This window comes from Oncorhynchus keta, chromosome 26, assembly GCF_023373465.1.
Source record: "Oncorhynchus keta strain PuntledgeMale-10-30-2019 chromosome 26, Oket_V2, whole genome shotgun sequence".
NCBI lineage: Eukaryota > Metazoa > Chordata > Actinopteri > Salmoniformes > Salmonidae > Oncorhynchus > Oncorhynchus keta.
Window position 1 is genome coordinate 28,502,083 of NC_068446.1, and position 27,613 is coordinate 28,529,695.

Sequence of the window (27,613 nt, forward strand, 5' to 3'; positions counted from 1 at the left end):
CCTTTGCACCCCAGTATCTCTACTTGCACATTCATCGTCTGCACATCTGTCACTCCAGTGTTTAATTGCTATATTGTAATTATGTCGCCACTATGGCCTATTTTTTGCCTTCCCTCCCTTATCCTTCCTCATTTGCACACACTGTTTATAGACTTTTTCTATTGTATTATTGACTTTGTTTGTTTATTCCATGTGTAACTCTGTGTTGTTGTTTGTGTCGCACTGCTTTGCTTTATCTTGGCCAGGTCGCAGTTGTAAACCCGAACTTGTTCTCAACTAGCCTACCTGGTAAAATAAAGGTTAAATTAAAAAAATTAAGTTAAGAACTAATTATTAATTTACAATGACGACCTACCCTAACCCGGACGACACTGGGACAATTGTGTGCCACCCTATGGGACTCCCGATCATGCCGCTTGTGATACAGCCCGGGATTGGACCAGGGTCTGTAGTGACACCTCTAGCACCGAGGATGTCGCAGATGGGGCGGTGAAACCCCCTCCTAAAAAATCCCTATATTCTTCTTTGGGACCCATGAACCAAATACATAAAAATAAATACAAAATATCATCCAGCTCTGTGCGCTTAGGGGTGGCATGTATTCGCTGAATGACTGCGGACGATTGTTATTTTTATATTTTTGTCAATCTGTTGGTAAAGACACGCTAAAGAAAGGTTTGGTTTCTGTTCTAAACTTTTGTATTGATGTTAGTACGAATTTCCTAATTAGTAGCCAGTCAATTTAGGAAAACGATATCGAATTTATAGTGTACATATAGTAGAATATGATTGGTTTGAAGAATGGATTGACAATAAATTAAACCAATTACAGTGGCTAGTAGGAGGGATTTCCGCTCTGAAGATCACGGTTAGCGGAAGCTATTCTTGTGAAGCTAACCGCCTCATCTCGCGCTATTGAGAAGCTAGCTTGCTATCTAGCTAACTTTATCGTTTTGCAGGTTTTGTGTCGGCCTGAAAACGGCCAAGAAGCGACGCACAAAGACCTCCAGTGTTAGCTGAAGAAGAAAGAAAAGGCTGCACAGAGGGGTAGTACAATGCCGCACAATTTTCAACCCGGAGACCTGGTCTTCGCCAAAATGAAGGGGTACCCCCACTGGCCAGCCAGGGTAAACTAGCAGCAGCCAGAGAGAAGCGGGTGGGCGGAGGGGACGCTGGAGTTTTCCCTGTGCATCCTTGGCAGTGACTGACATAGCTAATATTATAGCCAGCTAGCCTTGCCTCGTGCTTGGAAATATATAACTGCTTTGTTGTCCTACCAATCTGTTTGCAAAATGTTTGTTGCTGGATCTTTTTTTATGCAAAGTATAACCAGGCAACTTGTGGAATAGCGTTCATGTTTGTGTTGTGTACATGTATTTTGTCCAACCAGGCAGTGCTAAGTAGCTAGCTGTACTGTGCTTTTTGGTGTGCGTTGATTGAAGATGAAATGTTTGATTTGCAGACTCGCTGGCCTGTAAAATAAAATCCTAGATATAGTTAACTAATCTGGTGATGTTTGGTACAGTAAACACAAATATTTAGTTTTCTGGAAATTACTTTGTGTTCCCCTCTTCCCAGGATTGTTGACTGATTTGAAAATTGTACAGATTGTTCCAATCAAGGTGTCTGTCTGGAGTGAAGGGTTCAGACAAGGCCACAATTTTGTCTACTTATTTCCAACCACCTTTCCTCATTTTCACAACTTGACTTGAGGATCAGACTACAAAGAGAAGTTATATATTCTCTCCTGTACCTAGTTTGGATGTCTCTCACACTTGTTTTTGTTTTGTGGTTCTCGTTCTTCTAGATTGAGGATGTCGCAGATGGGGCAGTGAAACCCCCTCCTAATAAAATCCCTATCTTCTTCTTTGGGACCCATGAAACGTAAGTGCTGTGTCAGTTTGATTTAGAATAGCAGGATGGGAATCTCTGGATGGACGTGAAACTGTGCTATACTACATTCACCACCTTTTATTTGATATGTTTTTTTTATTTATATATAGAGATTGATGCAAAAATACATTTTGATTTGTATTTATTTTCCAGCTGGTTCCTGTTTATCTTGTTGTCCCCAGCTACCTAATGTGTTGTATGTTTACTTGAAGTATCGCCACTCATATTTCTGTGGAGATGTCTCCTCCATGTTTGTTGATGCACTATATTTTCTTTAACTTATTTTAAACTTTTGAAACCCATTCATGAGTTTTTCATTACTGGTTTATGTCGTAAGGGAGGTGCCATTTGTGTGTGTGTGTGTGAAAGTTTAGTGTTTTGGTCGTACAACAGTAGTTTTGCAAGATGGCAGATGGATGACTCTTAAACCACCACTAGGTGGCAAAATAACTATCAGTACTGTAGTTTGTTGCCAGTTCATGGCTTTAACATCATGCAGAAACTCTGTCATCTACCCGGTAAGCATGGAGTTTGTCTGTGCCAGGTATTGGCTTTTTAATTTAGTTACTCAAAATTAAAGTCTTGTAAATACTGTCGCAATATAAAGTAATGTGTTATCAAATCATGCTCTCTCTTCCTCAGAGCATTCCTTGCGCCAAAGGACCTTTTTGCCTATGAGAAGCACAGTGAGCGCTTTGGGAAACCTAATAAAAGAAAGGGCTTCAACGAGGGCTTGTGGGAAATCCAGAACAACCCTCATGCCTCCTACAGTGCACCTGCAGTAAGTACATCTTATCAGAAGTCCAACTCAATACCGTTTCTCTAATACTGACCAGTTACAACTGAGTGCTGTTACCCCTGGTTTCTCTTTTGCTGTGCACTTTGGATCCATTTAGATCACACTCATTCCCCTAAAAAGTGCCTTAGGCCTCAGTTTAGGATGTGATAGATTGGCCAAGTTACAGTACTATGCAGCTCCCTGTTGGTGGTATTATCTGCTCGGTCAGCACTCGGTATCACATGTTTTTCAACAATCACTTATAAGCGGTAACGGAGCATTAGGTCTCAGACCAACAGGGTCCGAGGCAGCTTCTTCCTCCAAGCAATACGACTGATGAACAACTAATCACCCATAGACTATCTGAACTGACTCTATATACACCGACACTGACCAGGGTAGCAGACTCGTCGCTTTTCGGCGATATTCGCCATTTTGTTCTCAAAATAGGCCATCTGTGTGGATCTAAAAGGTTGTTTCTCATAGATAAACATTTTAGAAGAATACAGGCATAGAAGTTGACCGGATTTACCAGAAAGTCTACTAAAGTGTGACTTTGACCTTGTTTCGTATCAAATGTATTTATAAAGCCCTTCTTACATCAGCTGATGTCACAAAGTGCTGAACAGAAACCCAGCCTAAAACCCCAAACAGCAAGCAATACAGGTGTAGAAGCACGGTGGCTAGAAAAAACTCCCTAGGAAGAAACCTAGAGGAACCAGGCTGTGAGGGGTGACCGGTCCTCTTCTGGCTGTGCCAGGTGGAGATTATAACAACATGGCCAAGATGTTCACATGTTCATAGATGACCAGCGGGGTCGAATAATGATAGTTGTAGTCGAGGGTGCAACAGGTCAGCACCTCAGGAGTAAATGTCAGTTGGCTTTTCATAGCCGATCATTCAGAGTATCTCTAACGCTCCTGCTGTCTCTAGAGAGTTGAAAACAGCAGGTCTGGTGAACAGGTCAGGGTTCCATAGCCGCAGGCAAAACAGTTGAAACTGGAGCAGCAGCACGGCCAGGTGGACTGGGACAGCAAGGAGTCATCCGGCCATGTAGTCCTGAGGCATGGTCCTAGCGCTCAGGTCCTCCGAGAGAGAAAGAAAGAGAGAATTAGAGAGAGCATACTTAAATTCACAGAGGACACCAGATATGACAGGAGAAATTCTCCAGATATAACAGACTGACCCTAGCCCCCCGACACAAACTATTGCAGCATAAATACTGGAGCTTTTCTTGCCTATTTACATCCTTTCGTTCACATGCTAGGTTATTTTTCAATGTCAGTTTGCATTTGATGCAACTGCGAGATGTCTGTGATTCTCCACTGTTACCACGAGAACCTCCAGCCCTTAAAGGGGCAGCTGAACATTTGTCTCACCTAAGTGACTCCTATTTGAGTGTACAGTTGCAAGAAAAAGTATGTGAACCCTTTGGGATTACCTGGATTTCTACAAAAATTGGTAATAAAATGTGATCTGATCTTCAGTCACAACAATTGACAAACAGTGTGCTTAAACTAATAACACAAATGATTGTATTTCTTCTTGTCTATATTGAATGTCATTTAAACATTCATTGTAGGTTGGAAAAAGTATGTGAAAGCTAATTGGAGTCAGGAGTCTGCTAACTTGGGTGTCCAGTCAATGAGATAAGATTGGAGACGTTGGTTAGAGCTGCCCTGCAATATAAAAAACACTTTCAAAATATGAGTTTGCTATTCACAAGAAGCATTTCCTGATGTGAACCATGCCTCGAACAAAAGAGATCTTAGAAGACTTAAGAATTGTTGACTTGCACAAAGCTGGAAAGGGTTACAAAAGTATCTCTAAAAGCTGTGATGTTCATCAGTCCACAGTAAGACAAATTGTCTATAAATGGAAAGTTCAGCACTGTTGCTACTCTCCCTAGGAGTGGCCGTCCTGCAAAGATGACTGCAAGAGCACAGCGCAGAATGTTCAATGAGGTTATGAAGAATCCTAGATTGTCAGCTAAAGACTAAATCTCTGGAACATGCTAACCTCTCTGTTGACGAGTCTACGATACGTAAAACACTAAACAAGAAGGGTGTTCATGGGAGGACACCACAGAAGAAGCCACTGCAGTCCAAAAAACATTGCTGCATGTCTGAAGTTCGCAAAAGTGCACCTGGATTTTCCACAGTGCTACTGTCAAAATGTTCTGTGGACAGTTAACTACAGTTGAGTTGTTTGGAGGGAACACACAACACTATGTGTGGAGAAAAAAAGGCACAGCACACCAACATCAAAGCCTCATCCCAACTGTAAAGTATGGTAGAGGGAGCATCATGGTTTGGGCTGCTTTACTGCCTCAGGGCCTGGACAGCTTGCTGTCATCGACGGAAAAATGATTTCCCATGTTTATTTAGACATTTTGCAGGAGAATGTTAGGCTATCGGTCTGCCAAATGAAGCTCAACAGAAGTTGTGTGATGCAACAGGACAACGACCCAAAACACAGAAGTAAATCAACAGAATGGCTTCAACAGAAGAAAATACACCTTCTGGAGTGGCCCAGTCAGAGCCATGACATCAACCCGATTGAGATGCTGTGGCCTGACCTCGAGCATTTCACACCAGACATCCCAAGAATATTGCTGAACTGAAAGAATTTTGTAATGAGGAAGGGTCCAAAATTCCTCCTGACCGTTGTGCAGGTCTGATCCGTAACTACAGAAAATGTTTGGTTGAGGTTATTGCTGCCAACTGAGGGTCAACCATTTATTAAATCCAAAGGTTCAGTTTTTCTACCCTGCACTGCGAATATTTACACTGTTCAATAAAGTCATGAGCATTTATAATGGTTTGTTATTAGTTTAAACAGACTGTGTCTTGTTGTGACTGAGATGATCAGAACATTTTATGACCAATTTATGTAGAAATCCAGGTAATTCCAACGGGTTCATACTTTTTCTTGCCACTGTACAGTATGCCTAATTGAGCTTAGAACATTCCAAAAACCTTTTTTATTTAGTCACTTTTAGTAAATTCTTATTAAAATACTCTTCATACTTTCATTGTGCTCAAGTACTCCTTGTAAACAATGTCAGATTAGAGCCCTGTGTAATTGTTATGTATATGAGTTGTATTTTAACACTGAAAGCACCTTGCAATGTATTAGATGTGAGACAGTATTTGTGTTTTATGTTTCTTTGTTTTACTTTTCTTTCTATAGAACAACTTGTCAGGTGCATTGAAGACTGTCTGGGGAGACTAAGATTATCATTACATGTCATGACAACCTTAAACCCAGACCAAAGAGCCTAACTCTACCCCAGGACACTTTTCAAATGTGTATCGTGTACTTGTTGTTCTCTGAAAATAAGCAAACGTTCTTGCATTTCACATGGATGTTTTTGCGTGTTTCCGTGCAAACACTATTTGTCACCCTTTTGGGCCCTCACCAGTTTGCATCCCTGACTGACACTTGCAAACTACACACAACCACACATACAGTCACCATACTCACTGCTACTGTTCTTTTTATATTTTCTGCTTAGTCCCTTTAACCTGTTTACACATATACAATGTTTTATTCTTTACCTCATTTTATATAGCTTTACCTTAACTGACACCAGTACTCCCGACATTGATATCAGTACTGGTACCAACCGTGTGCGTGTGTTTCAAGCTTATTCATAATGGTTTATTTTTTAAATATGTCTTAGTATTTCTGCATTGAAGAGGGCTTGCAATTAAGCTTTTCACTGTCTGTCCTGTCTACACATGCTGTATCCTATGCATGTGATAAACATTGATTTGATTCATCTCTCCATTCACACCCTAGCCTGCCAGCTCGTCTGGCAGTGAAGCTAATGATGATGCAGCAGGAAGTGATGCAGAGGATGACAAGGAAGCAGTGGTGCCCAGTAAGGCAGATTCAGGAAGTGAGGTAGATTCTGACTCAGGAAGTGAGGATCGAGGAGGTGGTGGTGGTGGCAGTGGTGGAGGAGGGGTCAAGAGGAAGGCCCCTGCTGCCAAGGTGAGTGCGAAATTATACTTTTAGTGTTTTGGGATTTTAATGGCCTCCGAACAAAACTGTTGTTGCTTAGATGTGCCTCTGTTTATAATATAACATCTCTGTTCTATCTCTCATTCAGCGCCCCCCTGTGAAGAAGGCCCGGGGTTCGTCCAGTGACCGGGATGGAGAGGAGAGTGGCTCACCCTCTGAGCCAGAACCTTCCCCTTCTGACTCAGACTCTGGAAAGAACAGTGACCAGGTCAGTTGCTAGTGTACAACGTGTGCATGTGTCATGAGAATATTAATTGATGGGGTCTTGTTTGTTTGCCCCTGTAGGACTTCACCCCAGAGAAGAAGGCGGCAGCAGGCCGTGGAAGTGGGAAGAAGGCTGGAGGTGGCAAAGGGAAGAAGGTGAGGAAAGGGATGCCCTTCAGGTGTCAAACAGTCCTGGGAGTTGAGTAGATAAAGCACTGTTTGTGGTTTCACAGTGACTGCTGGCTCTCTCATTGTGTTTTTTCTCTCTCTGTTTCTCTCTGTGGGCTGGTGTAGAAGGCGGTGTCTGACTCAGACTCTGACTCTGGGTCTCAGTCGGACAAGAAGAAAGGGGGCAGTGACTCAGAAGATGAGAAGCCACGGCCTGCTCTGTCTGGATCTGAATCTCAGTCTGGCTCCAAATCCGACTCTGACTCAGAGCCACAGCCACCTCCACGGAAGGCCCCTCAAGCACGCAAGAAAGGTGAGAGCTATAATGTTTGGTATTACACAGTGTATGATTACTATATTTGTCACTGCATAACCCTCTTTGCCATTTGTCCCAATCAGAGAAGCCTCTGCCAAAGCCTCGGGGTGGACGGAAACCCAAAGCTGCCCAGGTCAGAGCACCGGCATCTTCCTCTGACAGCGACAGGTCAGCATAGCTCTAGTCTGTTCCACATTGGTTGTGTGCTATGTTAATACATTTATAAATTATTTGTATCAATACATTTGTACATTATGAACAATATCCTATATTGTGTACTATAGCGACAGTGAGCCTGACCGCGTCAGTGACTGGAAAAAGAGAGATGAGGAGCGTCGGAAAGAGCTGGAGGAACGCCGGAAGAAGGAGCAGGCAGAGGAGATCCTCAAGTATCGGGAGAGGGAGAAGGAAGAAGATGAGCAGAGAAAGAAGGACAAGGAGAAGGGAAAGAGCAGTGGTGAAAACAGCTCAGATGAGGGTGTAGATGATCACCCACTGAAGAAGTCCAAGAAACCCCCACCGCCACCCATTCCTGCCCCCTCTGACTCTGACTCTGGACCTGAGGTAACTAGCATGGAAGACTGTGTAAAGAGTGGACATTTGTTTGTTTTTGTATCTAGAATAGATTTGTTGAACATTGTATTTGAACCATAATCAGGTGAAAAAATCTGCAAAGCGTTCAGACAACCAGAAGAAAGGGAGAACAAAGAAAGAGAGGGATCATGGTAAAGGCAAAAAGGAGAAAGAAGTGAAGGAAAAGCGAGCCCAGCGGTCAGAAGAGAGGCCCAGAGGGAGGTAAATGCACATGGCTGAACCAGACAAAAGATTATAGAGTACATATCACATTAGATATCGTCATTAAATATAAATGCACACAGATCACTGAGCTCTCTCCCTCAGGTCCAAGCCTGACAAGCCCAAACGCAAACCCGAGAGACCTCCCGAGAGGAAAGTAGAGAAGAAAAAAGGTCAAAGCTCAATGTTACTCCCAATTTAGTGTCCATTTGGAAAGCATGCATATGGGAAACTCATTTGCATGTTGTGACAAACGGTTGGTCCAATATAGTGCCAGAGCCAGATAATATCAACTTTTCATGTCCTCACTCCTTGTCTTTTTGTGTCTGCACACAGAGCCAACCCCAGACGAAAAGCTGCAGAAGCTGCACACGGACATCAAGTTTGCGCTGAAAGTGGACAACCCAGTAAGTAAACGGGGCTTCATTCATTGCCAACAGAAAAGTTATCACATAGTTGGGATTTTACAGGCAGCATGACAAGTGGCATGAGGTATATCATTTTTTTGTTTACCAATTAAGGGTTACTTGCACATTGTGGTATTCTATCATGTTATGTCTGCAGGACATAGAGCGCTGTCTACTGGCCCTGGCAGAGCTCGAGGCTGTGCCGGTCACCAGCCACATCCTGCAGAAGAACTCTGATGTTATCGCCACACTTAAAAAGGTGCCTTTCCGTCTGAACCCCTTAATGAAAGTGAACTTTATAGAGCCGCTGTGTACATTTCATTATCGCTCTTGTTTTCTGGCCCTTGTGAACCACGCTGTTGTTCTGATTGTTTGTCTTACTGTAGATCCGCCGATACAAGGCAAGCAGTGCCGTTATGGAAAAGGCCAGCCAGGTCTACAACAAGTTAAAGGGTCAGTTTGTGGTCAAGTCTGAAATGCCAAATAAACACAAAGCTGAGGGAAAAGAGCAGGAAGAGGATGGGAAGGAGACACAAAATTCTGGTAATTTTCTCAACCCATGCTTTTACGATCACAACTGATGGACTTCTTTACTGTTCTCACATTCTCCTTAATTTTCCTCCTCAGCATATTACTCCTCTTAATAATGATATTAATTCAGACTTATTTTGCCGTGTGTAGCTAACAATGAAATCAAAGGTCCATCATTTGTAGCCAGTATATTGATTTTGCATGACTTGTTATCAGATGTCATGCCTGTAAATGGGGAATCAGAAGTCCAGAAAAAGGAATGTACTGAGTTAGAGGATACTCCAAAGTCACCGGTCCAGGAAGAGAATGATGAGCGTATGGCTTCAAGCCCCAACAGGTAAATAATATTCTCCTATGTCACATCTTGGTGTACTTCCTTTATTTCGGATTTTATTTGCTCAATGTGTCCATAGTAATATTGCTCTTCTAATTGGTAACTTGCCACCATCACAAAGATATGTAGCTCTAGTTCTGAAGTCTCGTCTCTCCTCCATGGTAGGCCCAGTCCTGATAGTCCTGCTGAGCAGCAGACGCACACTGATGATGAAACGCACCACGCTCTCTCAGAAGAGACTGAACCGCCAGCAATAGAGAGCTGAAGAAAGTGGAGCACAATTGTTTAACACAGCTAACAGGTCATTAATCTCGTCCTGGATACATGGCGCTGTGCTGACCCCTTTGTTGTTCACAATTGTATTTTTCCTTTTATACGACACCTTGGCCTGCCCCCCCCCCACCAAAAGCTACTTTGCTTTATTATTCTCCCACGTGAACTCTAACTTTGGTCTTTCATATTGTATGTATATTGAGAGATTCCATTTTTAGCACTTCTAACAGGAAATTTTGGGGGAAAAGAGGAGCCTTGTGATGAGTGTTCTGCAGTAATTGCATGTCATGTGATTCAAGGCATCTGTTGGCTTTGAGAAAAATATTGGAGCTGATAGAGAACATAGAAAATGCTAATGTGTGTTGGACAAGTATGGGTGTCTTGACCGTTGGTTATGAATATTTTTCTTTTTATCTGGTCATTTCTTATTAATTCAGTCTCACCATGAAAATCTAAAGCCATTGAACATAATCACATTACATGTTTTCCAACTAAGGTCCACCTACTTTTTTATAACAAGTATGTTTTCTGATATTGCAACAACTTTTGACTTGTGGAAATATTTGCCCTGTCATTGTGTCTTCTCCATCTGCTTTCAATAACTTGCCTATTGAATGGGATAATATTACATTGTGTACAGAGTGAACAATATGATCTTAATCACAAGTTGTCCATATCCCATGTAGCTGGAGCCCATTTGGCATTTGCTTGTCATACATACTTTGGAAGTGTTTTTAGTGCTATGTAAATTGGTAAAATCATTTGTATCGTTGAATAAAAATCTCAGCATGGTGGTCCAAATCTGAACACTTCTGTTATCGAAGGCAGCATGTCATCACATGGTACTTCACGGAAGTCCCATATTCCCATAATAAAAATCCAGTTGGGTTGGGGTGTGACTGGTCTAATAACTACACATTACAACCCTTGTAACCAGGCTTGGGATGAGGAATTGCAGTGAATAAGAGTGCATTTGGAAAGTATTCAGACCCTTCTCCTTTTTTCACATTTTGTTACATTACAGCCTTATTCTAAAATTGATTAAATATATTCAATCTACACACAATACCCCATAAAAACAAAGCGGAAACTGATTTTTAGAAATAAAATAACCTTATTTACCTAGGTATTCAGACCCTAGCTATGAAATTCAAATTGAGCTCAGGTGCATCTTGTTTCGATTGATCATCCTTGATGTTTACTACTTGATTGGAGTCCACCTTTTGGTAAATTCAATTGATTGGACATGATTTGGAAAGGTAAACACCTGTCTATAGAAGATCCCACAGTTGACAGTGCATGTCAAAGCGAAAACCACACCATAAGGTCAAAGGAATTGTCCATAGAGCGTTGAGGCAGGATTGTTTCGAGGAACAGATCTGGGGAAGAGTACCAAAAAATGTCTGCAGCATTGAAGGTCCCAAAGAACACCGTGGCTTACATTATTCTTAAATGGAACGAGTTTGGAACCACCAAGACTCTTCCTAGAGCTGTCCGCCCAGCCAAACTGAGCAATCGGAGAAGGGCATTGGTCATGGAGTAAACCAAAATCCCGATGGTCACACTGACAGAGCGCCGGAGTTCCTTTGTGGAGATGTGAGAACCGTCCAGAAGGACAACCATCTCTGCAGCACTCCACCAATCAAGCCTTTATGGTGGAGTGGCCAGACGGAAGCCACTCTTCAGTAAAAGGCACATGCCAGCCCACTTGGAGTTTTCCAAAAGGCACCTAAAGGACTCTGACCATGAGAAACAATATTCTCTGGTCTGATGAAACCAAGCTTGAACTCTTTGGCCTGAATACAAAGTGTCATGTCTGGAGGAAACCTGGCACCATCCCTACGTTAAAGCATGGTGGTGGCAGCATCATGCTGTGGGGATGCTTTTCAGCGGCAGAGAATGGGACACTAGTCAGATGAACGGAGCAAAGTACAGAGAGCTCTTGATGAAAACCTGCTCAGGACCTCAGACTGGGCGAAGGTTCACATTCCAACAGGGCAACAACCATAAGCACACAGCCAAAACAATGCAGGAGTGGTTTCGGGACAAGTCTCAATGTTCTTGAGTGGCCCAGCCAGAGTCCGGACTTGAACCCAGTTGAACATCTCTGGAGAGGCCTGAAAATAGCTGTGCAGTGACGCTCCCCATCCAGCCTGACAGAACTTGAGGATCTGCAGAGAAGAATGGGAGAAACTCCCCAAATACAGGTGTGCCAAGCTTGTAGCGTCATACCCAAGAAGACTTGCGGTTGTAATCACTGCCAAAGGTGCTTCAACAAAGTACTGAAAAAGGGTCTGAATACTTATGTAAATATTTGTAGTTCATTTATATGTGTGTGTGTGTATAAATGTGCAAAAAAATCTTAACTTGTTTTTGTTATTGTGTGTAGATTGATGAGGGGGAAAACCGGTATAATCCATGGTCAGCAGTGTGAAAGAGTTTTTTATGAGGTAATATATATTTATGGAAGTTATATTACAAATGCATTGCCATATTTTTATGTGTTTGTGCTGTCATGCATAATGCTCATTGAGTTGGCTGTGGCAAAAAAAAGTCAGGAATGTCAAAGGCTACATACTGTGCAAAAATTGGACATAGACACACTGACAGACTTGGTGAATAATTGCATTTTGCATAGAGAATATGACTGGAAAATAATTATCATCCATGCACATTAAACTGCGTACTAGACGTATATCTTTAATTTAATTGATTTCCATAATGAGAATTCCACATGAATACAACCAGTCAGCTGACTTTAGACGCCATTTTGTCAGCGGAGTACAGGACGCCCCATCTGGCCTCGCCTTCTCTGGCCGGGATTAATAAACAGTTACGAACCACGGAAAGACGGTACCCGGGTGGATGAGAGACTGTCTTGCGGACCGGTTCGCACCCAAAAGACGTCTACTTTGTCCGAGGACAGAAGCGACAAAAGTTAGCCAACAGCCATGGCGTTGAAGATTGTTAAAGGGAGCATCGATCGGATGTTCGATAAAAACCTTCAAGATTTAGTACGTGGCATTAGGAATCACAAGGAAGATGAGGTAAAACGATGAGTTGTGTTTTCGTTCATGTCTGATTTCACACTGTCAGTAAGTAAACATTCGTGTAACACATCTCATTGCAAAATACCTAACGTTAAACAGATCACCTACTATACTATTTGATGGCCTTGCCAACGTTAGCTTTCTGCACGGCTGTAAAATGCTATTCCTAGCAAGCTGCTATTCACATATGCAGATAAACTACAATAAAAATATGTAACGTGATATAACAAGTTAACCAAGACTGAGTTGTAAATGCACGAATAACGACTAGCTGTCTAATTAGTCAACTCGTTAACTGTCATTACTCCATAATAATCGTCATATGACTAGCTAACTAACGTTAGCTTGATAACGGTAGGTTTCATCGCCCCTTCGAATGGGGTTGTCCGGTCTTGCACGAGTCTACTTCTTACCATTGGTGAAGCGCTACCTTGTTACACCTCGTGGCAGTTGGTTTCAGGCGATCACCTTCACCGATAATGTACCGAACAACCATTCAAACTTTAGTTAGTTAGCTAGCAAGTAACAGCTAGGAAACTAACTAGCCAAAACTATCACCTCAGCTGGTGATGATGCGCGGAATGATAACGCATCTGTCTTGTTCAGCACTATTTTATTCTCTTAATTTATTTGCTAACGGGCAGTAGTTAAAAAGTTACTTTTGCGTATAATGGCCTTCTATTGCACTAATACAAATAACAGAGACATGCAAACAAGATCTAGAAGGCTATTTTATTTTGTAGGCCTCGACAGCTTCAGTCAGTGACGTTGCATAGGTGCACGAAAGGATGCTTCTTCCACACACTGACAGCCTAGACTGAAAAAAGTTCCCATTTAATTTACCCTTAAGCTACCACACTTTCTCCAACTTTAATTAATTTTGTTTGTACAGGTATGCAGATAAAGTGAACTGATATTCAACAAGTCAGACAGATCACCTGATGATGGGCTTATATAAATTCACACACTGTCATAATCATGCTTTAGTAATATGGTGGTTGTAGATTATACTAGTTATGTATACTGAATAGCAACGTCAGAAGATATTCAATGTGGTTCGGAAAACTTGAATATTCACACAAGAAAATGTTTACACAAATATATCCTTAATGGGCATAGCCTCAATAACCACTGATACAGTTGAAGTCAGAAGTTTACATACACCGTAGCCAGTTATTTACTCTGTTTTCCACAATTCCTGATGATTAATCCTAGTAAAAATTCAGTGTTTTAGGTCAGTTAGGATCACCACTTTATTTTAAGAATGTGAAATGTCAGAATAATAGCGTAAAGAATTATTTATTTCAGCTTTTATTTCTTTCATCACATTCCCAGTGGGTCAGAAGTTTACATACTAATTGAGTGTATTTGGTAGCATTGCCTTTAAATTGTTCAACTTGGGTCAAATGTTTCGGGTAGCCTTCCACAAGCTTTCCATAATAAATTGGGTGAATTTTGGCCCATTCCTCCTGACAGAGCTGGTGTAACTGAATCAAGTTTGTAGGCCTCCTTGCTCGCACACACTTTTTCAGTTCAAATTTGCTATAGGATTTAGGTCAGGGCTTTGTGATGGCCACTCCAATACCTTGACTTTGTTGTCCTTAAGCCATTTTGCCACAATGTTGAAAGTATGCTTTGGGTCATTGTTCATTTGGAAGACCCATTTGCAACCAAGCTTGAACTTCCTGACTGATGTCTTGAGATGTTGCTTCAATATATCCACATAACTTTCCTTCGTCATGATGCCATCTATTTTGTGAAGTGCACCAGTCCCTCCTGCAGCAAAGCACCCCCACAACATGATGCTGCCACCCCCGTGCTTCACGGTTGGGATGATGTTCTTTGGCTTGCAAGCCTCTCCCTTTTTCCTCCAAACATAACAATGGTCATTATGGCCAAACGGTCCTATTTTTGTTTCATCAGACCAGAGGGCATTTATCCAAAAAGTACTATCTTTGTCCCCATGTGCAATTGCAAACCGTAGTCTGGCTTTTTTATGTCTGTTTTGGAGCAGTGGCTTCTTCCTTGCTGAGCAGCCTTTCAGGTTATGTCAATATAGGTCTTGTTTTACTGTGGATATAGATACTTTTGTACCCGTTTCCTCCAGCATCTTCACAAGGTTCTTTGCTGTTGTTCTGGAATTGATTTGCACTTTTCGCACCAAAGTACGTTCATCTCTAGGAGACAGAACGCGTCTCCTTTCTGAGCGGTATGACAGCTGCGTGGTTCCATGGTGTTTATACTTACGTACTATTGTTTGTACAGATGATCATTGTACCTTCAAGCGTTTGGAAATTGCTCCCAAGGACGAATCAGACTTGTGGAGGTCTACAATTTTTTTTCTGTGATTTCTTTGGATTTTTCCATGATTTCAAGCAAAGAGACACTGAGTTTGAATGTATGCCTTGAGATACATCCAGAAGTACACCTCCAATTAACTCAAATGACGTCAATTAGCCTATCAGAAGCTTCTAAAGCCATGACATAATTTTCTGGAATTTTCCAAGCTGTTTAAAGGCACAGTCAACTTAGTGTATGTAAACTTCTGACCCACTGGAATTGTGATACAGTGAAATAATCTGTCTGTAAACAATTGTTGGAAAAATGACTTGTGTCATGCACAAAGTAGATGTCTTAACCGACTTGCCTAAAGTTTGTTAACAATACATTTTGTGGATGGTTGAAAAACCTAAGTGTATTTAAACTTCCGACTTCAACTGTGTATAGTTCCCTGTGACGTACTGACAGTTTTTATGCTAGGTAGAAGTGCTCCTGTCTTCATGGGTGTTGCGTGTTTTCAGAATGTCAGTGAAGGTGTTTGGCTAATTAGGTTAGATCATCACAGAATCAGCATCCATACAGAGTGGGTCGACAGCGCACTGTGGGTCGACAGTGCACTGTTGTTAGGATGAGGTTTTGGAGGAAGAAGTTAATCCAGAATGAATTCCTTTAGGTTTAAGAAATTATGTCACTTAGCAGAGACCATTATGCTCTTAGGCTGAATATATTGCCACCATTCAATAAAATTATGCCAGTCAGTAGCTAGGACATAGGGAGTATTTTATTGCTGAATGCTCTTAAGCAGCAGAGTGAGCATGACCAAGCCTACTAAGAAATGTTGAATTGGGAATGAGATTCAGGCCTAGGTGTGAAATCTAGAGTTTACCTGTTCTAACATTTCAAGTTGTCTATCTTGGGTTATTTTTATACACACCTTGACTGGTCACTGCCGCTGGTTTCAGCAGAGTTGTGGTGGCCACTGAGTGCTAAAATGCCCTGGCAGTTATCTGGCAAAAAAAGTTAATGTTTTGTCATGATTTTGTCCATTGCTTAGACAGACATGGAAAGCATAATAACTTTGATTGTATTTGACCACTGTACTAGGCCATGATCTTTTGATTCGGGTCCTAATGCATTCCCCTTTGTGTAACCCAACCCTGCATACCTAGATACGGTGGTTACCCAGCCAACAGTGGACAACTCACTAAAATATTAATTGTGTGTTCTGCCCAAGGTTTCTCATGGACACTCTCGATTTACTTTACACATATGTGCTGACGGAAATAACACAGATCCATCTATTCTGTCACTCCCTCATTTTGAAGGCAAGCACATCTAGGAAGGTGTGAAGGCACACTGAATGCAATTGACATTAAATTCCAGATTTTTAGAAGACAATATGTAACACTAACAAGTATGGCAGGTATTTTATTTGCCTATTCATGTCCCCTGATTAAAAATAGTGTCTCTCCACTGCCTCCCCATACCTCCTTTGGAACCTGTTGTGCTGTAGAATTGTAGGTCTTGGCTCTAGAACAACAATTACAAATATATCAATTGGATCTGATTCAGGGCCTACATTTTGGCATTGGCGTGTCTATTTCACCACCCATGTTGGCGGGTGGTCAGAGTTCCACAGTGTGACAATTTCACTGGCATTTGTGAATAAAAAATGTACATTTATTGTAAAATAGATGCTGCAGTAGCTGTTTTCAAAGTATTTCACAGCCAACATAATCTCACACTCAATTTGTGCAAATACGTACAAAAAGTATTTCAGCAGATTTTGTGTGTTTGTGTGGTTTAATTCGTGTGATAATACACACATTTTTGTGCGACATCATTCATAACAAATGTGTTAACAACCCAATATTTTAATCAACCAAGGCTGTCACCAAAATAAGTATAATATTTTATGTATTATTTTTTAATTTATTAATGCCAATGCTGTTTTTGTTTAATACTTTGGGATACTGGTGCTGTGTCTGGTTTTATGAGGGTTGCCAGATTGGAGTAAAACTATGTATTTGTTTTGTGGTATCGATGAAGGTATTTGAGATGTCTAGTGAACAATAGATAAGCAGCAATGGGCATAACTGATACAAGTAGTCACTACAGGTGTGATCAAGCCTTACATCAAAGTTGCCTGAAAGTTCAATGACCTGACGAGTTATTCAGAAGAAAATCCTCTGTGACTGTATAATTTGAATAAGTTAACTTACTAGTGTGGACCCAAACCAACCATTAAAAACAGGTAGTTTGTAAATGTGTCTTTTTGTTACGGAAGCTTTTTAAACAAAAACATTGTTATTTAACCTTTATTTAACTCTTCAAGTCAGTTAAGAACGATTTCTTATTTACAATGACGGCCAAACCCTAACCCGTACGACGCTGGGCCAATTGTGTGCTGCCATATTGAACTCCCAATCACGTCCGGTTGTGATACAGCCTGGAATCGAACTAAGGTCTGTAGTGAAGCCTTTAGCACTGAGATGCAGTGCCTTAGACCGCTCCGCCACTCAGGAGCTTGTACAGTGCATTTGGAAAGCATTCAGACCACTTCCCCTTTTCCACATTTTGTTATGTTACAGATTTATTCTAAAATGTTTAACACATTTTTTTTTAATCCCTCAATCCATACACAATACCCCATAATGCCAAAAGAAAAACAGGTAGACTTTTTATATACTTTTGCTAATTTTATTACAATTTTTTTTTTTAAACATCACATTTTACATAAGTATTCAGACCCTTTACTTGGTACTTTGTTGAAGCACCTTTGGCAGTGATTACAGCCTCAAGTCTTCTTGGGTATGACGCTAAAAGCTTGACACACCCATTCAATCATAGACTGAAAACCCTCACAAGCCTAAAACACATGTGATCAGAAGCTTGGGTTTATAACCTTTTATTAAATTAATGAAATTTCAATTGCTGTAAGACTCCTCCCCTTAGCCTGTGTTTTAGCTGGTTCACTGAGGTAAATCAGTGGAGAAAAGTAATCCGTGAGTATCATGTGGAGGTTGTCATTCAGTCTGATGTCCTGTCTGGTTTCTGTGTCTCCGCTCAGGCTAAATACATCTCCATCTGCATCGACGAGATCAAGCAGGAGCTCAAGCAGGACAATATTGCTGTCAAGTCCAATGCCGTCTGCAAGCTCACCTACGTAAGATCACAGATCAGCACCCCTCACTGAAACTGCCCTCACTGTGAACAACAACACAGAGATGCACAACCAAAAACACTTCAGCTATATCCTAGGCCTGCTATGCATTATTTTTTGCTAGATAACAGCTACTTTGAATACTGCCCATACTCAGTAAAAGCTATTTGAGAATGCATTTAGCCTGTGAGCTCTCACTGTCCACAGGGACAATGTAGTGGATGTCCAGTGCTCTGACTCCCTCTGTCTCTCCCCTTGTGCGTTAACAGTTGCAGATGCTGGGCTATGACGTCAGCTGGGCTGCATTCAACATTGTGGAAGTCATGAGCTCCTCCAAATTCACATACAAGGCAAGATAATCTGTATGTGTGGTATATTTTTAAAAATGTGGGATATTCGAGAGCGTTTGAGGTTTAAATATGGTGCTTCCTCTCTTCAGAGAATTGGTTACCTGGCCGCCTCCCAGTGCTTTCATGAGAGCACTGATGTAATCATGCTGACAACCAATCAGATCCGAAAGGTCAGTGGTACTTTTGTTTTTATCTTGCACCTTTGGCCTACCTGTCTATGATGTATTAAAGACCATGTCTGATACCGGCTACACTATATATAGAAAATGAGTGGATTCAGCTATTTCAGTCACACCCATTGGTGTATAAAATCAAGAATACAGCCATGCAATCTCCATGGACAAACATTGGCAGTAGAATGGCTTTACTGAAGAGTTCAGTGACTTTCAACGTGGCACCGCTATAGGATGTCACCTTTCCAACAAGTCAGTTGTCAAATTTCTGCCCTGCTAGAGCTGCCCCTATCAACTGTAAGTGCTGTTATTGTGAAGTGGAAACATCTAGGAGCAACAACTGCTCAGCCACGAAGTGCTCGGCGACACAAGCTCGCAGAACAGGGCCACCGAGTGCTGTAACGTGTAAAAATCATCTGCAACACTCACTACTGACTTCCCAAACTGCCTCTGGAAGCAACGTCAGCACAATAACTATTCGTCAGGATATGAAATGGGCTTCCATGGCTGAATAGACGCACACAAGCGTAAGATCACCATGCGCAATGCCATGTGTCAGCTGGAGAGGTGTAAAGCTCACCGCCATTGGACTCTGGAGCGGTGGACACGCTTTCTCTATAGTGATGAATCACGCTTCATCTGGCAGTTCGGCGGACGAATCTGGGTTTGGCGGATGCCAGGAGAACGCTACCTGCCCGACTGCATAGTGTCAACTGTAAAGTTTGGTGGCTGAGGAATAATGGTCTGGGGCTGTTTTTCATGGTTCGGGCTAGACCCCTTAGTTACAGTGAAAGGAAATCTTAACACTACAGCATACAATGACATTCTAGACGATTCTGTGCTTCTAACTTTGTGGTAACAGTTTGGGGAAAGCCCTTTCCTGTTGCAGCATGACAATGCCCCTGTGCACAAAGCAAGGTCCATACAGAAGTAGTTTGTCAAGATCGGTGTGGAAGAACTTGACTGGCCTCTACAGAGCCCTGACTTCAACCCCATCAAACACCTTTGGGATGAATTGGAACGCCTACTGCGAGCCAGGCCTAAATGCCTAACATTAGTGCCTGACCTCACTAATGCTCCTGCGGCTGAATGGAAGCAAGTCCCCGCAGCAATGTTCCAGCATCTAGTGGAAAGCTTTCCCAGAAGAGTAGAAGCTGTTATAGCAGCAAAGGGGGGATCAACTCCATATTAATGTCCATGATTTTGGAATGCAATGTTACATACTTTTGGTCATGTAGTGCATGTCCTCCCCTCCCCTATCCTTTTTTCTCCTCTTTCACTTTCCCTACCTCTTTCACATCCATTTCTTTCTTTCAGGATCTGAGCAGTCCTAACCAGTACGACACCGGCGTGGCTCTCACTGGCCTCTCCTGCTTCGTGACCCCTGACCTGGCTCGGGATCTGGCCAATGACATCATGACTCTGGTGAGTTACATTCTCCAGCTCAAGAGTGCTTGCTGCACATTTTTGTCTGTGGTTTCATGCTTCTCTGACCTTTTTCTCTCTCGGTCTGTGCTGCAGATGTCCCACACAAAGCCTTATATCAGGAAGAAGGCAGTCCTGATCATGTACAAGGTGTTCCTGAAGTACCCCGAGTCTCTGCGACCAGCTTTCCCCAGGATGAAGGAGAAACTGGAAGATCCTGACCCTGGTGAGAGAGACTAGTACATACCTGCCTACTCTGTTGGTTGGGGCCAGACACATTTTATCACCTAGAATCCTGAAGTATGCAGTAACTAAGGAAATTATTGTCTCAACTGGATGGAAGCTGTTTTAAGTATTTTGGATGTATTTGATCTAATTCGTGTCCTAATGATTCCTTCAGCATGGATGTTATTGATCTCATCTGTGTGATGCCTCTTTCCTGCAGGGGTCCAGTCAGCGGCTGTTAATGTCATCTGTGAGCTGGCCAGGAGGAACCCTAAGAACTACCTTTCTCTGGCCCCACTTTTCTTCAAGCTCATGACCTCCTCCACCAACAACTGGGTCCTCATCAAGATAATCAAGCTGGTGAGTGAACAGGAAGGGAGCTGTGAAAATCACTGTCAGTAGCTAGGTTTCCATCCTATTGGTGATGTAAAAAATGCTCACATGAAAATATATCAGCCTAAAAAATATGCACATGGGCTGACTTCGGTTGTCAGTCGAATGGTGTTTCCTCCGACAAATTGGTGCGGCTGGCTTCCGGGTTAACCGGGCGGGTGTTAAGAAGCGTGGTTTGGCTGGTAATGTTTCGAAGGACGCATGACTCGACCTTCCCCTCTCCGGAGCCCGTTGGGAAGTTTCAGCAATGAGACAAGATCGTAATTACAAAAAAATGACTAAATATGCACAGTTTCCCACCAGTGGTGTGTTTCCACCAAACTGACTGTTTGTGGATAGAAAGCTATGCATTATGATATAGAAGTTTACATGTACCGAATAAAAAATGGGAATTTTCAACACTACCGATAGTTCTATCACAAACTATTGCACTAAATAGTTCATGTGCCTACTTGTGTCTTGGCACAAGCACTCTAGCCAACAGCTCACAGATAGTGTGGGTAGGCTAGCCTACATTATGAGATTATGGATAAGAGCAAGATTATTTGTCAAGCTGCAGCCAGGGATCGATCATAATGTCACCAGAATAAGACCCTCGATATGAAATTGGAAAGGAGCATCAAACTCATCACCTTGCACTTCACTACTCTGTGAAGTTCATTTGCTGGAGACTCCTATCTCCCTCACTAACTTCAAGCACCAGCTGTCAGAGCAGCTCACAGATCACTGCACCTGTACATAGCCCATCTGTATATTAGCCCATCCAATCTACCTCATCCCCATACTGTATTTATCTTGCTCCTTTGCACCCCAGTATCTCTACTTGAACATTCATCTTCTGCACATCTATCACTCCAGTGTTTAATTGCTATGTCGTAATTACTTTGCCACCATGGCCTATTTATTGCCTTACCTTCCTTATCTTACCTCATTTGCACACAATGTTTATAGACTTTTTCTGCTGTATTATTGACTGTATGTTTGTTTACTCCATGTGTAACTCTTGTTTGTATCAAACTGCTTTGCTTAATCTTGGCCTGGTCGCCGTTGTAAATGAGAACGAGTTCTCAACTAGCCCATCTGGTGAAATAAAAAAATATCAGTGAGCTACAAAGAAATTGTCAATGTCCCAATACTTGTTGTTTTGGCTCTGTACTCCAGCACTTTGGATTTGAAATGATACAATAACTACGAGGTTAAAGGGAAGACTGTCCGCTTTAATCTTGGGGTATTTTCATCCATCGCGGGCAAACCATTGAGAAATTACAGCATAGTCCCCCCATTTTTTAGGGGACCAAAAGTATACAAATTCACTTATCTGTATTAAAGTAGTCCCCCAAGTAATTACTCCCAAGTAATGCTAACATATCACCATTACAATAACAGGGGAGGTTAGCATTTTTTGGGGGGTATGCTATTTATGCCTCTAACTTTCTCCCTTGTCTTTATTTACAATTCAGTTAGGATTATCTGTAATCATGGTAGCATCCACATTAACGTAGAAGTGTTTAGAAAAATCTGATATTCTTATTTACAGTAAGTGTCTCCAAAATGACTACATTATTTACAATTCACTTCTATTAAATCCAAAGTGCAGGAGTACAGAGCCAAAACATCAAAAAATGTGTCACTCTTCCAATACTTTTGGAGCTAACTATATTAATCTGTAGCCTAATAATCAGCATGCTTTCTTGGGTCGTAGTGGGAGTACCATACAACATCATTGCGTTCAATAGGATGGTTATTGTATTAATATTTGCTCATTATTAATTTTATCGACACACAAAGATCTCACCTCTTCTAGCGCATATTGTTTTGTCGACATTTGGAATGTTTACCAACATTTGCTGTTTACATCGGGGCTGTTTTGACATTTTTTATCCGCCATACTTTACCCACATAAAGGTTGGATGGAAACCTGGTTAGTGAGTCAGTGGAAGTTACAAATGATTGTCCTTAACACAACATGGAGAGGTGTTGTTCCTTTAGTGTGTGTAATGGTGACGTGTGTTTTTCAGTTTGGTGCCCTCACACCCCTGGAGCCTCGCTTGGGGAAGAAGCTGATAGAACCTTTAACAAACCTCATCCACAGGTGAGACACCTACAGAGATTCCACAACCAATATGGGTTTTGTTGACTCACAAAAAGTTGTATGATGAAAATATTGACCTTCGGTCCTTCTCTACCCCTTTTCTTACCCTTTCTTCATCTTGCAGTACCTCTGCTATGTCACTTCTATATGAGTGTGTCAACACTGTGATAGCAGGTCAGTATTCCTCTTTTCACTTGTTCTTCTTGTATCTCTGTTTAGTCGTCTGGTTATCTGTGTGCTGGGTAGCCGTACATCTTTGTGAAGCTTGTGTATAAACTGAAGATGTGCGCAGTTGAACCAAGCTATTTTCTCATAACATTATTTTTATAAAAATGTAAATGTATATTATACACCTTGCCATGTCTATAGTCTTCAGTGTGGGCAGTTTTGTTTGCGCCTTTTGATGTGCTACTGAGGAGGTTATTGACTCAATGCAGTTTGTTTTATGTTAAGTGAAAAACATCACTGAGCTTTCAAGATCACAGCTCTAACAGTGAACATTTAGTTTTTGACATGTATATAAAGTTGTTGGCACAGCAGGATCTTATTGTTTGTCCTGTTTCAGTGTTGATTTCCCTGTCCTCTGGGATGCCAAATCACAGTGCTAGTATTCAGGTAAGTCCCAGACACCATGTCCACTTTTTCTCTTTTGTAGCTAATGATGTGAATGCTTTCCACTCCAGTTTGATAACAATGCATGTTTACATCTTCTTTGTTTTTATCATCACAAGTCTATCAATAGATGAACACCAAAAGATTGCGCAGGCTAGTGAAATTGTGATTAAAAAGCATTCATTTCTGAGCTTCTAAAATGTATATAAATTCAAACTGTTCAAATGACTTTAGCTGGATTCTATGTCTAGTGGGTTTCACCCACTTTCTGTGAATGTGCAGAATTGCTGAGCGCATGTGCCAATAATGGAGCTTGTTTGGAAAGGTTTATATTGATAGTAATGGCATGTTTCTCTCTCTCTCAGCTCTGTGTCCAGAAACTGCGAATCCTGATTGAAGACTCGGACCAGAACTGTGAGCCCTCTGTCAATGCCTGCAGTGTGTCATTCTCTCATTGTCTGTGTGTTTCTGAGTAGCCACCCATCTAGTTTACAGCGATCTAGATCCCAAAACTCTGGATAACAACATTTTGACCACTCCCCCAAAATGCGGGCCGTTTGAAATGTGACTGTGCATAGTTGCAATTGCGACTGTCACAAGGTAGGGTTTTGTCTTTATACCTTTATTATACACCGTTACTTCAACAGGCTATTTAGTTTCTAAACATTGAGTATATTTGAGCAGTAATTAACCAGTCTTAACAGGTTACAGCTAACAGTAAGTTAAAACATCTATCATTATGATGCATCTGGTGATTCGAGTTATCTGGACAACTTGGTTGTGTGTAGATTAGATATACGTGGGCAGCTATGTTTAAAAATAATAATAATAATTGAGTTCTCTATACTGATCCTCAAGGCCGTTTTGCTAGTTAGGATCATAACATCAACAGACTCTTGCCTTCTTTTGCTCCCATCGACACCTTTAAACTGTTAGTCTCAAACATAGTACTGTTTACAGGGCTGCTCCTGACCTGCTCTGATGAAACCAAACCTGTATCTGCACAGCGATAGCACTTTACCTCAAGGTTGCATTCACACATATTGATCCATAAACCTGATATACAGCTATCTTTTCCGGAGGTATCAACCGCTCCGATAAGAATCTATTTAGTGGAAGTTATATATTGCCTGATTCCGCAAGAAAAAGTGGTGTCAGATTAGTCCACTGTAGCTACATCTACCCATGACTCAAGTTGGTGGCAAAAAAACAAAACTTCCATGTGTATATGTGGTCTCGTGTGAATGTCGCCATCGTTCTGTTTGTATTTTCTTTGTGTTTTTAATGTCATGTTTTGTAGAGAAAATCTAATAGATGTGAAAATATCAGGTTAGTCACTATGTTATGTATGGGCTATTCCATGCTAACAGAATTATGTGGAGTCTCAGATTTTTCACTTTAGAATGTATGCCAAACAAAACATTGATTTCAAAGTTTAATAAACCGTACAACTCTATGCACTGACTACTTTGAAAAATGTACACTGGTAACAGAATTACGGCAAACCATTCCTCTGTTTTATTCTGTTACCAAACTTGTATCTGTACAGTTCTTCCTATAAATGTGTTTTTGTAAAATGTTCGATGGGATTGTTAAAAGTAGTCCTTGTGCATAGAGTTCTACGGTTTGTTAAATGTTGAAATCAATGTTTTATGTTTGGTATATATTTTGTGGGGCTGAACTTCCTAATTTAGCCTCTGTTTCAATTGTCCTCATTAGAAAATGTGACTGAGAACAACATCTGGGTCTTGGGAGGCGTGCTTTGATGTCAGTGTACTGTGTGTTTGAACTTGGGAAACGTTTGTACTTTCACTCTGCCAAAACAGTACCCAGCTAGTCACTTGAAACCGTAATCTAGAAGGAAGTAGCCTAGACTTAAAGTCTAAGCTACTTTCAGGTCTTGTGTTTGGAAGTAGGCTAGACTAGCTAGCAAGCTAGTCAACGTCTTTCGCCAATTAGCTTCAGCTGGCCGTTGTGCGACTGTGGCAAAGTTGATCTGACTTTGGATAGCTTATCGCTGGGGCTAGTTGGGGACTGTCAATAAATTACTCAATCTATGGGACAATATTTTCATGTTGCACATCTTTGTTGTCTTAGAAATATTGAAAGCATTTAATATTTGAATTTCTACAATTTGTAGTTGGTTTGAGGTTATGTCATTGAAATTTGCAGCTACAGAAATGTTAAATATTGTCCCATATACTGTACATTGTGTAATTTACTTATGGTCCCTAACTAGCCACATAGGGATATCGAATGTCAAACCAGATTGACCATTGGTATTATGATCGGGATGCGTGCAGCTGCGCTTTGAATTGGGGATTACTTGGGTGCTGTGGGCAGGATTGAAATAAACCCAAGGAAAACGTATGGTCCCATTAATTCCGTGACGTACCATTTCTTTCGTAATTATCTCGTAAATCTCCGTTTTGGATGAGAGTGACTATGACATGTATCCTATTTACACTTTGTAGTCAATTTTGACAGAATAAATATTTTGGAATAATATCGATGCCACATAGGTAACGGCCTATCAGAGAAGTTGTTTACTGCCTTCAAAGTGAAAAATCTGATTCTCAGTGTAATTATATAAAACAGGCATTCAGGATAGTGACACGGGCCTACAGTAATGAGTCTGTAATGTAATCCGTGAGGTTTCAGTGGATGAGAGCGGCTAGTGGAGACAGACTGCATTTGGAAAGTATTCAGACCCCTTGACTTTTTCCACACTTTGTTACATTACAGCCTTAATCTAAAATGGATTAAATAGTCCCCCCCCAATCTACACATAATACCCCATAATGACAAAGCAAAAACTGGCTTAAAATTTTTCTGTGTGTGGGGGGGGGGGGACTATACATTTACATAAGTAATCAGACCCTTTATTCAGTACTTTGTTGAAGCACCTTTGGCAGCCATTACAGCCTTGAGTCTTCTTGGGTATGACGCTACAAGCTTGGCGCACCTGTATTTGGGGAGTTTCTGTCATTCTTCTCTGCAGAGCTTCTCAAGCTCTTTCAGGTTGGATGGGGAGCGTCACTTCATAGCTATTTTCAGGTCTCTCCAGCGATGTTCGATCAGGTTCAAGTGTGTGCTCCGGCTGGGCCACTCAAGGGCATTCAAAGACCTATCCCGAAGCCACTCCTGAGTTGTCTTGGCTGTGTGCTTAAGGTCATTGTCCTGTTGGAAGGTGAACCAATCGCCCCAGTCTGAGGTCCTGAGCAGGTTTTCATCATCTTTCCCTCTATCCTAACTAGTCTCCCAAGTCCCTGCCGCTTAAAAACATCCTCACAGCATGATGCTGCCACCACCATGCTTCACCGTAGGGATGGTGCCCGGTTTCCTACAGACGTGACGCTTGGCATTCAGGCCAAAGAGTTCAATCTTGGTTTCATCAGACCAGAGAATCTTGTTTCTCATGATCTGAGAGTCTTTCGGTGCCTTTTGACGAACTCCAAGCAGGCTGTTGTGCCTTTTACAGAGGAGTGGCTTCTGTCTGGCCACTACCATAAAGACCTGATTGGTGGAGTGCTGCCGAGATGGTTGTCCTTCTGGAAGGCTCTTTCATCTCCATAGGAGCTCTAGCTCTGTTAGCGACCAAGGCCATTCTCCCCCGATTGTTCTGTTTGGCCAGACGGCCAACTCTAGGAAGAGTATTTGTGGTTCCAAATTTCTTCCATTTAAGACTGCAGACATTTTTTGGTACCCTTTGCCAGATCTGTGGCTGACACAATTCTGTCTCAGAGCTCTACGGACTATTCCTTTGACCTCCTGGCTTGGTTTTTGCTCTGACATGCACTGTCAACTGTGGGACCTTTTTATATAGGCAAGTGTGTGCCTTTCCAAATCATGTCCGATCAATTGCATTTAACACAGGTGGACTCCAATCAAGTTGTAGAAACATCTCAAGGATGATCAATGGAAACAGGATGTACCTGAGCTCAATGTCGAGTCTCATAGCAAAGGGTCTGAATACTCATGTAAATAAGGTATTTCTGTAAAAAATATATATATATATATATATACATTTGCATAAATGTCTATAAAACTTTGGTTTTGCATTGTCATTATGGGGTGTCGTGTGTAGATTGAGATTTTTTTTTACATGTATTTAATACATTT

At 41.6% G+C, this 27,613-nt stretch overlaps 2 protein-coding genes across 4 annotated transcripts in view; both read left to right on the forward strand.

Annotated features, from left to right (window-relative positions):
* Positions 1 to 851: 851 nt before the first annotated feature.
* LOC118371585 (hepatoma-derived growth factor-related protein 2-like) lies at positions 852 to 10,522 on the forward strand. The gene is made up of 16 exons (XM_035757098.2): positions 852 to 1,127; positions 1,808 to 1,884; positions 2,536 to 2,674; positions 6,476 to 6,670; positions 6,789 to 6,908; positions 6,986 to 7,060; positions 7,199 to 7,385; positions 7,472 to 7,556; positions 7,673 to 7,952; positions 8,047 to 8,183; positions 8,289 to 8,356; positions 8,520 to 8,590; positions 8,748 to 8,849; positions 8,977 to 9,133; positions 9,338 to 9,458; positions 9,621 to 10,522. Exons 1-16 carry the CDS (start codon positions 1,056 to 1,058, stop codon positions 9,718 to 9,720), a joined length of 1,986 nt encoding a protein of 661 aa, XP_035612991.1. The 5' UTR covers positions 852 to 1,055; the 3' UTR covers positions 9,721 to 10,522.
* Positions 10,523 to 12,488: 1,966 nt separating this feature from the next.
* The window catches only part of LOC118371586 (AP-3 complex subunit delta-1-like), a 35,101-nt gene continuing 19,976 nt past the window's right edge, over positions 12,489 to 27,613 (forward strand). For 2 of the 3 annotated variants that reach the window (XM_035757103.2, XM_035757105.2), the window contains exons 1-11: positions 12,490 to 12,775; positions 18,129 to 18,224; positions 18,491 to 18,571; positions 18,661 to 18,741; positions 20,062 to 20,169; positions 20,266 to 20,395; positions 20,615 to 20,754; positions 22,806 to 22,879; positions 23,004 to 23,053; positions 23,445 to 23,494; positions 23,857 to 23,905. In XM_035757103.2, the coding sequence (XP_035612996.1) occupies positions 12,680 to 12,775; positions 18,129 to 18,224; positions 18,491 to 18,571; positions 18,661 to 18,741; positions 20,062 to 20,169; positions 20,266 to 20,395; positions 20,615 to 20,754; positions 22,806 to 22,879; positions 23,004 to 23,053; positions 23,445 to 23,494; positions 23,857 to 23,905 (955 nt within the window). In that variant the 5' untranslated portion in view covers positions 12,490 to 12,679. Of the gene's footprint in view, positions 12,776 to 18,128; positions 18,225 to 18,490; positions 18,572 to 18,660; positions 18,742 to 20,061; positions 20,170 to 20,265; positions 20,396 to 20,614; positions 20,755 to 22,805; positions 22,880 to 23,003; positions 23,054 to 23,444; positions 23,495 to 23,856; positions 23,906 to 27,613 lie in introns of all 3 variants that reach the window. The other variant, XM_052480491.1, reaches the window with a different exon arrangement.

Coding starts and splice junctions, on each gene's coding strand:
- LOC118371585 (XM_035757098.2), top strand. CDS start 1,056: ATGCCGCACAATTTTCAACCCGGAGACCTGGTCTTCGCCAAAATGAAG. Junction 1,128..1,807: donor ACCCCCACTGGCCAGCCAGG/GTAAACTAGCAG, acceptor TCGTTCTTCTAG/ATTGAGGATGTCGCAGATGG. Junction 1,885..2,535: donor TTCTTTGGGACCCATGAAAC/GTAAGTGCTGTG, acceptor TCTCTTCCTCAG/AGCATTCCTTGCGCCAAAGG.